Source organism: Electrona antarctica (assembly GCF_951216825.1).
Source record: "Electrona antarctica genome assembly, chromosome: 4".
Taxonomy (NCBI): domain Eukaryota; kingdom Metazoa; phylum Chordata; class Actinopteri; order Myctophiformes; family Myctophidae; genus Electrona; species Electrona antarctica.
In genome coordinates this window covers 30052163-30066989 of record NC_136809.1, presented here as the reverse complement: position 1 = coordinate 30066989, position 14827 = coordinate 30052163, and the positions used below count along the sequence as shown (strand labels likewise).

Sequence of the window (14827 nt, the reverse complement as noted above, 5' to 3'; positions counted from 1 at the left end):
ACGTCCTTATTTCCATATGACACATCGTATGACACATCTTGGCTCAAGTTCAGCACACCGGGGTGTCAGTTTGCATGTACCGTATTGACATTCCACACAGTTCCTATTGAAAATGAATAGTTGCAGCATTGCATGAAGGCAACTGAACTGACACAGTTCCTGTATCGGCAAACAAAGCTTTTACAATTAAAGCAAGACATTTGGTATCCATGTATAAAATAGAAATGCTGCTATGGTATATATACCAACCAAATTTTAGAGAATTCTCTGCAAAGTACAAGTACAGTAACCTAAACCTTGATATCTCTAACCACAGAACAAAGAGAGAACAGAAAATACTGCTGTTTGAGAGGCCAACCAAAGGCTGAAGAAAGATAGAGAGAATATACTTCAGTGCTGGGTTACATGTGTTATAAGTTTGACACAGAAGCCGAGAGGAATGCTTAGCCTCTTTGCTAAAGGTCTCAGACAGGGCTACGGCATCAGAAGTAGCTGTGAAAGTTGGAAACATCTGCCTGGGCTCTCAAAGTGTTGAGACTTGAGAGTCAGCAGTGGAACAACATCAAGTATGTTTCAAAAAGCTTTAACAGCCAGGCCAAGTATTATTTGTATGTGAATTTTGAAACCATTTGAACAGCATCTACATTGCAACGGGAACACATAAATGTGTCAGTTTTAATATCCCTGTCACCAAATAGGTATTCCTTTCATGTTAAACTCTAACTCTTATTTTCACATTTATTATCCTGGAACTTCTCTTTTATATGATCAGAATATCGTTTAATGGTCTCAGGAATATCTTCTGGACCCGGTATTTGAAGTTAGCCTACAGTAACTGTGTACTGTATAATGGTGGGATTTGTATAAGGCTGAACTGGTTCAAACTCTGATCAACACTCTTCTCGCCCTTTTACACAGATGCAGAACTCTAAATGTCGACATAGAGCCATTTGGCTACAGATTAAAGTAGTTATAATGGATTAGTAACATTTAGCCTACAATTAGTGTTGCAATTTGCACAGCACAAGTGTACCACAACATGAAAACCTTGAAACTAAAGGTTGAAGAGGTGGTAATTAATAACATAACATAACATAACATAAACATAAAACAAACATTCCACTGAGGTAGGAAATTTGGCATAAAGTGGAAAGACTGGATATACGTTTAATGTTATCCAAGGTTTTTACTTTCCCAGTACCTGGTGCCAGCTCACCAGCACATACACTGCATGTGCTCTGTACTGCACAACAGTAACAACAAACATACTGAGTGCTTTACAAAGGCCTTGTTAGCCATTGTTCCACGGACATAATATTCAAAGTTCAACAAAAGAGAACACATACATCGTCCTTGACATCATGTAAATGTGTCCAGTACCCACAGCCAGGGCACTGTGCAACCCACTGAAGGAACAACACTATAGCCACAGAACATACAGTGAGGTACACTTTCCTAAACCAAACTGGTAGTGGTTAAAAAAGTATGACTCACATTTTCCAAATCCCCCAGAGTTTGGGTTTAGTTCATCCCCAAAGATTGGCAAAAAGGACTAAACAACCATTGTATGCACTATAGCAACACAAATAATGAAAAAAAGCTGGTGCATAGGAGAGCATGGTTTGTGACAGATGGCATTGGGTACTTTAGGTTAAGTTTTGTGGTGGTATAATACCTCCATCTAGTGGTCGATTTCAGCCTAACCTCCTAGGTAATCACACCAAGAGGATATTTAACTTAACTCTGGTCTGTGGTAGCCATAGTATTTTTGGTTTCTCATCCTATCAGTACCACTGGTACTGCTTCTTATCTACCGTTATCCTAAAGTACAACTGGTACTACTTGTTTTTTATCCTACCAGTACTACCGGTACTACTACTGGTTTTCTGTTCTACCCCCAATATTGATGGTTTTCTATATTACCTAATCTGTGAAGTGTTAAACGAAAACTTGACTCATACAACTGTTAGCACCCAGGGTGCCGGCCCGATTCCGGCGAGCCGCCCCGCGTCCGAAACGGTTGAGAAATGACAGAGTTACCGTGTGCGTCCCTCTACTGTACCCTCTACTGTACTGGCACACCCAAAATCACCGTATATACAGTTAATATGTGCGTGTGTTTGTGCGTGTGTTAGGTTGCGCACAGGTAGTGAAAAACAACCATGTTTTCGTGCTCAGACGCACCCACCCAGCCAGCCACCCACCCAGAGAGACACAGTCACTTAAGGAAGTGGTTGCACCACTTAAAAACAGCAGTACCAGGAAATCTGGCCAGGAAAGAATACTAGCAGCAGTGCAGGCAGGCGAGAGAAAAAATATATACTATAGTATTGAGGTCCCACAGGAGCAGGGATTAGAACCATTGATGGAAACAGAGCTACAAATGTAAAACTACAAATTGAACAGACATGACAAATAATGAAAATTCCTGAAGTGAATAAAATAACACAGCCACCTTTTCATTTATTGCATTAATGAAACATTAAAACGTATTTCCTTTATAAGTAGGGTAGTGCCAATCCGATCACGCGATCGGATATCAGGGCCAATCACGTAATTTCCAAATTATCGGATCAGGAGCAAGAAAAACTTGATCGGGTATCCCTAATATCAATATTATATCCATATCATGATATTAGACTGTATTAGATTTTGGATATTGTGCTGTTGTGATATGGCTTAAGTGTTCTATAACATCCCCATTTATAAGACATACTGTAAGAATTGTACATTCTGCAAAACAGTGCAAGCCAAGAGATCAATTATAGAAAACTCGTTAAAGCAACATTATTGGATTATCATACTTTATTTTGTATAGGGGAACCACAGGTACTTTAAAAGAGGTTATACAGCGCTGTACATACGGGAGCCGTATTGACAGACATGGTAACCACATCTTCTCCCATTAAATACTATTTTTAAATGTTGTATTATCTCAGAATGATAGTGATACAATAAAAGCTTGTGTAACTGGTCCTGCAGCATTTCTTTTCTCTCCGATATGTTGTCAATGTTGTGTTTTTATCGGGACTGTATTTTCTTATATCTTCTTTTTTCCAAAAAAGGAAAATAAATGTTATGATCCAAAAAACATACAGCAGGCATAAAATGCTGAGCCTGCAATGCTGAATGACTCCCAATTCACTCACACAATAGAAAGAGAGAGAGAGAGAAAGAGAGGGGAAGAGAGAGATACAAGTTGCATGTTCTGAGGGGCGGTCATATTTGGAAACGGGCAGTTCATCCATCAGTTCATAGCAGGGTGCAGAGATGCGGATGTGGTGTTGCTTCCCTACTCTTTATGCTGCCCTAGCAATGACCTCCGACCCCTGGAAGGTTCATTTCCACAGCTGGGTGCTGAGGGTCTGACCAGAGGCTGCAGCAGTGGCCCAGCCTCCCATAGCCGAGGCAGGCTGACCGAAGGCCATCTGACCCCCGGCTCCATTGAAACTCATCCCTGACATCTGCTGGTTGATCTGCCAAGGAAGGAGGGCATGAGAAAGAAAGAGAGGAAATGAGGGGAAGATAGAGAAAAAAAACTACATTAAAACCACAGCATAACTCAATGTACTGCCACAACTACAGCAGTAGAATGTAGGGAAGGAATGAGATATTTTACAAATGCAAAGGAAGGTTTTCACTTTACTGTAGTGCAGCCTTTAAATCCAGGAAAAGGCAAGACTTATTTACGATCTCCAAAATCCTAGACGATAGTCCCTCATATGATATTGATATCATATCGATATATTGCCAGCCACAATTTATCCATACATGCATTGCATATACTGTGTTGGACTGTACATGTAAAGATATTCAGTGGTGATGGACATATAGCGATAAATATACATTTATTCATATATTCACTGTAGAGTTTATTTACAGACCACACACAATCACTGATGAGCAGCTTAGTATTTTTATTCTTATTTATCTTGGTTTTGGTTCTTGACTTTTACCAGTAGCTCCTCCTATGTTTCATTCTCACTGTTGCTGCTTTGACACCTGCATTTCCTCCTGGGAATTAATACAAGGTTTATCTTATCTTATTTTAATAGCCAAGCGAGAATCAATAAAGGTTTATCATATCAAATTTTATTAGCCAAGCTTTCCCGGTCATCAAGTCAGAGATATGTACACGTGGACACAGCTTTGATATGAGAGTTCCTGTCTTTGTCTTTTTATATTCTGCCTTCGCTCTTCTTTTTTCTTTTACTTCATCAGTAGCTTATTTTTTACTCATGTGACTCATAACCTTTTTAGATGATAAGTCTTGCAATACCAGACAAATGGAGGCCTCAGGTTACCAATAATCTGGAGATTTCTAAATGTAGTGTTCTTCTTACAACGCAAGGTGGCGTGTACAGCCACTGACAAACATATGCCTACTGCTATCATGTCACCAAAAGAGACAAGGAATGCCTTGACAACCGTTTCCCCACAGCTTACACTACAACTGTCAGGTACCTTACCAAAAAACCCCAACCCATTTAGTATAGTACTATAACTGCAACACCTTACCTGCCCCATGCTCCACTGTGCCTGTTGCCCATGCTGGATTGCGTACATGCCCTGGGCAGGCACCATGCCAGGCATTGGCCCCCCCTGTGGTCCCATCATCCTGGGTGCCATGCCCATCACTCCAGCTGCAGTGGGGGCATTACCCATGAAGCCATTGGGCATCGTCATACCGACCATCATGCCAGCATTTGGTGGCATCATGGCTGCCCCACTCTGAGCCATCATGGCACCCATGAGTGTGGTTGGTGGGGCTGCACCCATACCAGGGTAGGCCTGGTAACCAGCCGTAGCCTGGACAGGAAATGGCATCTGCGATGGACCCATGAACATACCAGCTGCAGGGGGTAAGAGAAGAGATATGGAAGAAATAGTTAGTTTACAAAGAAAGGTTTGCAACAAGAGAAAATATGTTTAAAGGGATCATTCAACCTAAATATGTAATTAACACTCCGATGGCCCGGGGTTATTTAATCCATTAAATCATAGCGCCGAATCGATTTATAGCAACGGAGAACTTTTACCGATGGACCGGAAGTTATACCGGATGTGGCTGGAGCAGCTAAATGTAGCCAAAACACTCTAAGGCGATCGACAACAACGGGAGGCATGATTAAATCTAACGCGACTAGCGACTGGACAGCGGGGGGTCGTCTAACACAGGATCTTTTCTTAGAATTGGACGGGATGATTTAAATCGCGAGTTATTAACGTTTTAAGATTTTCATTGTCGTCGGCTAAACAGGGGGGGGAACATTTTCGATGACAACATTGGTTCTCAGCATGAGGTTGGGGGGTATGTGTGTGTGTGCACCTAGGCTGTGGAGTGATGCGATCAGTTTTTCATATCAATAAACTTCGTCTTTTGGATAAAACTTCGTCCTGGGCGCTGGGTGTTACTAATAGAAAGGACGGTGAACTTCGTCCTGGGCGATTGGGGTTAAAAACAAAAATATCCTGCCTGAATGGTGCTATCCATCCATTCAGATAGTTTTGGTGCAATTATCAGAGAGTGAGGTTTGGAGATTTCTGCTACAGAGACCTCACATTGAGGTCTTTGCATTATTTTTGATTGATTGATTATCTTATTTCCGTGCACACAAAGTGCCCAATCCTCATAAGACACCATTTTACGTTTACAGCATATACTCATTATCATAGAGTAGTAGTAACCGCTGTTCACATTGAGGTGCGTGTCATGTCATCCGTTGGCGAAACATCAGTAAATTACACAAACTATCTGGATGGCTAGATAGCACTCCAGTAAGAGGACAAAATGTTAGAAAATTCAAAATAAACTTCAGTACCTAGATAACTTACAAGGGGTCTATAGTAGGCCCACTCTCTCTCCAAATCCTTCACCCAAAAAGCTCAAGGGAGCTTGTAGAACGTCTATTAAATAATAATGCATCTCTTAATAACCTACAGTCAATAGACTAATTAAGCTAACATTCGCATCAGAATAGGGATGCTAGGGTTCACGTGGTACTAAGGGAAAACTCTTTGTCTGGTTGACCTTTTTGAATGCTCACCTGTGGGTGTCTGTTGGCAGTGTTGGGGCACACTGCTTGTTCCATATAGGGACAGGATGGAGTCCTTGGACAGCGGTTTCTTGGTCGTGTCCTCTGCCTTACTGTTGCTACTTTCACTGAACAGGTCCAGCTCTGCTTGGCCAGAGACTGTACTGGGGACACCTGCTGAAGCTTGTGTTGGGGTGCTGGCAGGGTCAATGATGCTAGCCTAGAGTGGAAATGAGTAGATGAATGGAAAACAGGGTTTTAAGATGCAATTCAAGATTTGCATTTCCGCAAAATCCAGATATAGGACACATGAAGCATGCGTGGTCGTGATTTACGTTAGCATGATATGAACACATTTATCTTATCGCTAAATGCAGAGAATGTTATTTCGGAACGCTGCTCCCGATAGGTATGTTCATAATGCATCTCTTTACCGATTCACTGCCACCTGGTGGACGCAACGCTTGACTGCCGACCCGGTACTTGGTTTTAGTGTGATGCACGTCCGGTTTGGGCGTCCATTTTAGATGCTAAATAATTAGCGTCAATGCTAGCGAGCTAAAACGAGGCCATCCTTGCTCTAGAAAGCACCGATGTTAATAATCAGAAAAGACCTCCAAACATCGCACATTTTGTTAAAACCATGGAGAGCTCCATAGATTTAGTTATTCAGCTTTTTAGTCCGCCTGTAGAAGTGAACGGCAGGGCGCACTCTCGAAACCGGCCTAAGATCGCTGAAGGAAATAAATAAATCAGCGATCCGGTTTGATAAAGCTTATATGACGGAACGTTCCGCCAGAAGCAGTTGCCGGTTGGATTCTATATGGCGGAACGTTCCGTCACGAGCAGTTTTTGTGTTAACATACGGTCAAGCATCAAGTTCAGCCGTGCCCATTGTGTCGCTGTCCATGGCGCACTTGGATTTGATGTGTTTATTATCCACAAGGGAAAATTGTTTTGTGGTAGTATTAAGCCAACTGGTTTATAAACAGCTTCAAGTCCGTACTACTTCCATGTTGCATAACAGTGACATCACTGTCGAGTCTTTGGTATCTTTACCGTATTCTTAGTTTCAACGTGTTCATGATCAGCAGTATAACAAGCTGTAGACTATTTTGTCACATCCGTGCTAATGAAACACTAGATGGGATTATTATTTAATGTCAACATTCAAGTACAATTATCAGAAGATGTAACCCCAGGTAAAGCAATCTGTCACTCTGCAAGTTTTTTCCACCTGCCCAAAGTAATTTCTGATAGCCTGCAGGCTTCAGCCCTGCACTCCTACATACATAACCTTTTTTAATCATCTTATCCTTGTTGAAATAATGCCATTTAGGTCAATGAGATAACATTATGTTGTGATATAATGGCACCGGGGTATATCACCATGATGTTACAATGTCAGTGAATAAGAGTAGGAATGAAGAGGTAGCCAGCACACAATGAATGCCCTTTTCCCATGTTAATTTACCGGATGGACAGACAACGGAACGGACATGTTCCTCAATCCTGATAGGCCTTAGTCAGCGTGAGCAAGGCCCGAGGAAGGCCTATCAGGTTGAAACGCGGCCGTCCGTTGTAAATAAAGGTAAATAAAACATGTGAAAAGGACATTCATTGTGTGCTGGGCTGGCTACCTCTTCATTCCTATTGCATTATTAAGCCTTGTACTTAAAGGGGCATTCCACTCATTTTCAACATTTTACTATGTCATTAATATACCTTAGAGCTGTTGTGTGGAAATAATTAAAAAGTCCCCCCATTCTGTGTTTCCTAGAACTAGAGGTCTGAAAAAAACCATTAACATGGTGAAACACATCTTGATGATGTCATCAAGATGTGTTTCACCATGTTAATGATTTTTTTCATAATTACAGTTCTAGGAAACACATAATGGGGGGACCTTTTTTATTATTTCCACACAACAGCTCTAAGGTATATTAATGACATAGTAAAATGTTGAAAATTGGTGGTTTTCCCCTTTAAGACTATTCATCTAATCTGGAGCACTGCAGGTTTTTTCTGCTTTTGCAAACATTTTCTCTTAGTCAATAAGAGTACAAATCCATGAGATTAGCCCAACCTCAAAACATAGTGCATCCTACATCACTAAAAAAAGGTAATGTGAAATTGCAGTTAATACTGTAATTACAATGTTAAGTTAAGCAATTCAAAATAATTAAAAGATTACATTTTCAAATAAAATGAAATACAAATACAATAGACTATAAAGGATCGCTTTTTAGCAGTGCACCAAGAAATTCCTATCTGTAGATAAAAGGTTTTTCAGGCAGGACAGCTTGTAAATGGTCTGTACACGTGATTCATTATGTGAGGTATTGTAAACCATGTCTGCAAACCAACTTCCCTTATAGGAAATTAAACCTTTCAATTCTTGAAAACTAAACTTCCCTATTCCAGGGGTAGGCAATATTAAGCACAGGTGCCAACATTGGCACAGGGTTGGAGAAATATATTTTCTTTTATGATCATGATAATGATCATTACAATGTCCTGATGTGAAAGAACATATTTTAAAAGAAGAATAAGAAACAAAAGGAAATGTATATGGTATATGGGGAAAATGTTGAAATGGCACACTGACTATCAAGAAAACAGATACATAGCCTTGCATCTTCAAATAATGATTCAGTTCATGTGTTTTGAAAATACTTTTGTGAGGTTTTTTTTACCTGAGAAAACTGAGCAGTGGATGTGGAAACTGGGAGGGGGTTGGACACCATGGGACCAAATATATCCAGGTCGTTGTTCTGACTTGTGCTACTGCTGTTAGTCGATACTGCTGCCGGTGCATCTGCAACAAGGAGTAGAATAAACTGGTTTTACAGGTGGGCTACATTAGCTTACATAACAACAACACTGTATCTGCAGTCTTTCCTTGTTTCTACTCAAGTCACTCACTGGCTGCTCTTAATTGTACCATATACAATTTGATGATTAATTTAGAAACCAGTTTATATGGGCTCGTCGATGGCATGGTGGAAATTTGCCTTCTCAACTTTCTGAACCGTCTCATTATAAATAAATACAAAATAAGGAGTGGATTATCTATCCTCATTGAAATAGAGATAATTAAAAAGTATATTATTACAACACAAGTATCACTTTCCACAACTTCCACAGTGTGGAAAAACACAGCAAAAGGACAGACTCACCGAGGCCTAGGAGGTTGACTGTCGGTTCTGAACTCTTCACAGGACTGATTTTAGGGACTGTCCGGGGCTCTTCACTCTACACATTTTTAAAGAAAATGAAGTAGTCATGACATGTGTAGGTTAGTGACTACAGAGCATGGTAATAGCAGTATACTCAATGAGGACGTTTACAAGTGTATATACAGCTTTAGCATAAAACAGATTAAATTAATTAAAGCATCTATTAATGGCATGTACAGCAGTTAACATTAAATTACATTACATTCATTACAGACCAAAGACAACCATTATACAGCACCTTTAGATGGCAGCCGCATAAAAAGGATGATTGATTAAAATGTTTGTCAATCTCTTGGAAGACACATCCCACTGTACCCTGTATTACAAAATACTTACTCCTGAAGCAAATTAAAGATATTATATCATACAGGAATTTAAACTGGAGTGGATGCACCCGTTTGTGTGAGTTGCTGGTCTGCTTTCCTTTATTTTTTTGTCCCACGATTTTGAAAATAATTTTTCACCCAGTGCCAATTTCCTAAACTGTAATCCTGGGCGCTACTCCCTCTGACAACCTAGGGAGAGCCGCAAACTGGGCTCATGCTTCATTCAATGCATGAGCAGTGAGCAGGTGGCTTCTTATCACCTGACAGGGGGAGTTTCCCAGGTAGGACGTAGCGTGTGGAAGGAACACGTTATTCCAACCAGTTCCTTTCCCTTCCATCAGGCGCCTCGGCTGACAAGGGAAAGGCAGTATAGAGACCAGCACTACTGCATGTTTTTGTGAGAGCAACTACCCTAGGGTACATGGGGAGAATGTGCAAACTACACACAGAAAGGCCCTTGGCTTACCTTGGAATAAGATGACAGTTTGGTCCCCCTGTCTACTTCCTTCTCCGTCTTACTCTCCTTCTCTTTTGGCTAGAGACACATAAAAATCAAGTCAACCGTTGGCTAAACCAGAGACCACACATAAAAGGCACTATTCAACAAGGTCCCTTACATTCATTGCTGAATTTCACATCGGACCAAAGACAAACAGTTAACACTGCTGTACCGTCCTACTTTGGTTAACATCCTGTTTGTAACCATCTATAAACTACAAAACAATGCTGTTAAAAAAAATGTGCCAAATTTGTATCCATTATTATTTTTAAATTTGGCTTTAGTTGCTGCAATCCATACTTTTTAGAGGAATAAAACGTTATTTTAGGGTGTAAAGTTGTCGAGTAGGGCCACTACTGGTAAATAATGAATGAAATTCAAAGGTAAATATGCACATGAAAGTTACGGATTGTGGCTTTAAATTAACGCTTCCTAGTGGTATAAAGTAAACAGCTCACAAGCAGGATGTTACATGGGTTTTCACCCATATTCTAACACTGTTGAAATATCTATACATACACTGCCTCCATTGGTCACATTCTTGCTGTAGTATTTCTTCTTCTCATATTTATCCCTGATTAAGCACTCCACGGCTCTGAGGTTCAGAGTTGAGGAAAACAAACAGGCAACTTAGTGGCAAAAACAAGACACTGAAACAATGTGGTAGAAAAGAAATAGTGAATAAAATAAAAATAATGTAGTGAGTAGGAGCCAGAGAAGAGAGAAAGGCAATAAGATGACAGTAGTATCATGTATGTTTTATAAACTTTCTTTTTTGGTATACGGGTATATATACGTCTGTAAGTGAGTCTATCATTGTGTAAGTGGTTTGACAGTGAAGGATACTGGTCTGTCTGAGGCCTGCGAAAGCTCTCTGGAAGGTTGGCCTCGTAAACCTGCCTGGCCCTGGTGTTCCCCATGTCCTGTACACTCTGTAGAACAGGACCCGAAGGGACAGTAGAAGAAAGACAGTTCATAAGACAATTTTGTGTATCAATTATAAACGTGATAATCACAAACAAAATGATAAACCGTTCTAATTAATCAGGCAGATTTTATCTGACAAATACTAATGATTGCAAACACAGCTCAGTAGTTTAATTATTAATGAAAGGTAGGGCAAGTGACAGCTCAGTGGATTCATTATTAGTTCAAAGGTAGGGCAAGTGATTTTCTTTGATTAAAATAAGAGTTCAATATTCTGAGAAGTACACATTGCTATAGTGTCAGTAACAGGGGTCTCCATGTCTCTCCAGCTGTTTTTTAAACGGTCAGCATGACAATTAATTTTATCCATTCAGTATAGAGAACTCCGTCAGGATACAGAATAAATGAAGTGGAATACCTGAAAATAAACAAGACACAGGGAGAACCCTGTTACTGCACAAACACTCTATATCTTAGTTACAACATTGTTCTTGTGAAGTCATTTTAATATTATTTGGTGAAGATTATAAAGAATAAGAATTGCTGCAATGTTCATTTAAAGACAAGCCTACTGAAAACTGGCCAATGTCCTGCCTTGCCGAAATAGTTTCCCTATAAAACAGATCTATTGAAAGCATACACCATGTAATGATTAAAATGAGGTATCCAAATGTTGAAATTATATTTGAAAATCAACTTGTCAAAGAGGCATTAAAATAATTGAATATTTGGGGGCAGTCCTATACCAATTAACATCGTATCGTAATCGTATGTGGATAAAACAATTGTGTGGGTCAGGTAGCACTAGCAGTCCAACCTGAATTTGTTCTGCGGTCCATTGGTCCAGGTTGACAGACTTAACTCTGGATATGTGCACCCCTAAATTCCTGTGAATTCCGGCACACCGGATACAGATGAACACACCAAGATTCCAAGACGCCCATCTTGGACCTGGAAATAAGACGAGAAAGATCACTTTGTTATGCCCCAGGTGTGTTGTTCAAGTGTGCTGAATCTGCTGATCCCATAGTCCCAGTGTAGTGGTACTTTTAGAAGCGGGGGGACACTCCATAAGACACGTGCGTGCACACATGCACACACATTTGCGTGCATGCACAGACACTATTAAAACATGCAGACGTGTATAGCCTATTTAGAAACGGGGTTACAATGTATCCATAAAAGTAAATGACAAGTCAAAAAACGTTTTTAGACGCCCCCCCATCCCCCCCACTACACCCCTGCATAGTCCCGAGTTAAAAACAGAATCTGTCCACCATCTACAGAAAATACTGTCTCTTTCCACTGTGCTATTTGCCTTATACATGATCAATAATTGGATCAGAGTAGGCATGGACAGGAAGGGGGTGAGAATAAGGGATGGTAGAAGAAAGGGAGTGGTGGATGAATGGTGGTTAAAGTAAACATGCATGAGCTTGTACTGTCGGTGTCACACCTGCCAAGGTAAAAAGCTGCATTCCTCACCAATGACAGTAAATAGGAGATAGATCCGTTGGTTAGGGTCATGTTACTGTGCTTTAAGATTTGTATATACATCTGTATCTAGATATGTATAACCAGACCACATTAGACCAGGGTGTGGGTTAGAAACGCCCTGCCCTGTATAGATAGATATTGCTAGAGCTTTAGACAAGTTAGCCACCTAGCTACTTAGCGAAGCTAAAGGGGAAGAAGGTTGTCAGCTGACTTGCCCTGAGCCATCTACACAAATGAGTTAGCTGTTTAGCTTAGCTTAACCAGTTGAAATAGAACATATAGATCGACTTGAAACAAGTGACCGGGCTATGAATTATATACATATCATAAATGAAGATATAAATAAGTGTTAGCTGAACGTCTCTACCTTTCGCCTCACAATCGGCGCAGTATTTGTTATCGTCCTCCCTCAGCATTTTGGACAGGATGGCCTGGTGTTGCTCGTTGAGTTTTAGGGCCTTCTCCCTCTCCGAGCGGGTCGTCATTTTTGCGGCTTTACTTTGTTGCCTTAAGTTAAAAGGGTTATCTACTTGATGTACTCGTGAGTCGTAACAACTTTCTCATTTAAGATCATAATCAGAGGTGAGAAATCCTCCCGAGAGAAACTGGACGAAAACACCGGAAGTGCCGGAACCGGAATCCTATCTCCGCCCACATGAATTCTTGAGCTGAGGCGGACTCCTGTGATAGGACGAGTCAATATGACGCTTAGGCGTGACGCAACAGTTTATAAACTTAGATTTCAACATTTTTATTTCATGCATAAGTGTGCCAACATATTTTGACAGTGTCCTTATTGAGCATGACACAATGCAGTCTAATTATGTTTCGATCTAAATTGATAAACCCCTTGGAAATGCGTTTGATCATAGGTGGGTTGACACCGCATCCTACTAGTAATATTGGAAAGCCTGTCCATTTCCTTTACAGTGATGTCAGCTTTTATTGTAATGTCATGCTTGTGGGATCATGTCATGACATGAGCAGCACAGCTGATTGGGAGTGGTAGAGACCGCAAGTGAAATGTGGCAAATTTCCCCAGGTTTTATATGATATATGTACTGTATACTAGGCATAGCCTATATTAGGGATGTATGTACCGATGAGACACTTTGGCCGATATCAATATCCAATATAATGAATTGCTATTATGGCCGATAACCGATGTCGATATCTCATTCTGTAGGCATATCAAAATAAATAATTATAATTCATAATTGAGCCATTCTGAAAAAAGGCTGAATTTGAAAAAAGCAATGCCTCTTTATTCCAAAACCAGGGATGCACAGTTATTGAAATGTTGGCTAATATCCCAACATAAACAGCTTGAATGTATAGTTTTTTTTGTTTCAAATGTTCCAACTATTGACTCTTTCGAAAACAGCAGCCTTCATCATCACAAAAGGCTTTCAGGCTTTTTTTATTTTTCAACATCCGATTATTTTACCGATTAATTGGTTTAAGGCCAATATATTATATATATATATATATATATATATATATATATATATAGATAGATCAATAGATAGATAGATAGAACGTTAGGTACTTAAAAAATTTACCTTGAAGACTGACCTGCCAACTTCAGCGGACTCAGGACCGTATGTGCCATTGATGGTGCAGTTACATCCATGATAAGACCAAATTGCCGCTGCACATATCATTAACACCTTGAGAAGGGCCCAAGATGTTGAAATTTGAATGGGCCCTTCATAAATTGACATTAAGAGGGTGTTGACGAGAGACCATGGTTAGCCGCAATTTGCAACTCTAGATTTTTTTATAATGGGATGAATCTAGAGTTGCAATACCCTCCAGTGACTCCCCACTCATCCAATTTGCTTTTGCGATCTGCTTGTATTAACGTTAAACCCACCAACATTGCAGCTGTAGGGCAAGCTTGAATTATCCTCTTTCAATCTGCCAAGCGTTTGATTCATAAAAATCCACCGTAGACATGTTTTGAGCTACTTTCTGTCAAGAAATTCTCTGCAGGTGATTCTTTTTCCAAGTGTTGGAGTTTGGAAGCACTCGTTTTTATTAACGGGTCGTGCTGCTGCCTGCTGCATTATGTGAAAATGCGAAACAGGTGGTACACAGGGCCGTTCAGTGACTTCGACGAGTGCTTCCAAACTCCAACACTTAGAAAAAGAGAAGGTGCAGAAAGTAGCTCAGAACATGTTTACGGTGGATTTTTATGAAACAAACGCTTAGCAGATTGAAAGAGGTTAATTCAAGCTTGCCCTACAGCTGCAATTTGGTGAGTTTAACATTGTTTAATACAAGCAGATCGCAAAAGCAAAT

General features: G+C 40.3%; 1 protein-coding gene across 1 annotated transcript; it reads right to left on the bottom strand.

Moving 5' to 3' along the window:
* Positions 1-2438: 2438 nt before the first annotated feature.
* On the bottom strand, positions 2439-13187 carry smap1 (small ArfGAP 1). The gene is made up of 10 exons (XM_079499056.1): positions 12891-13187; positions 11844-11977; positions 10946-11031; positions 10619-10694; positions 10067-10135; positions 9215-9290; positions 8732-8853; positions 6048-6255; positions 4519-4853; positions 2439-3476 (listed from the first exon to the last, which is right to left on the bottom strand). Exons 1-10 carry the CDS (start codon positions 13006-13008, stop codon positions 3339-3341), a joined length of 1362 nt encoding a protein of 453 aa, XP_079355182.1. The 5' UTR covers positions 13009-13187; the 3' UTR covers positions 2439-3338.
* Positions 13188-14827: the final 1640 nt, after the last annotated feature.

Excerpts from the sequence above, each read along its gene's own strand:
- smap1 (XM_079499056.1), bottom strand. The coding sequence starts at position 13,008 with ATGACGACCCGCTCGGAGAGGGAGAAGGCCCTAAAACTCAACGAGCAA. Across the intron at positions 6,256-8,731 it reads CCACTGCTCAGTTTTCTCAG|GCTAGCATCATTGACCCTGC; the intron begins GTAAAAAAAACC and ends TTTCCACTCTAG. Across the intron at positions 4,854-6,047 it reads CTGCCAACAGACACCCACAG|CTGGTATGTTCATGGGTCCA; the intron begins GTGAGCATTCAA and ends TACCCCCTGCAG.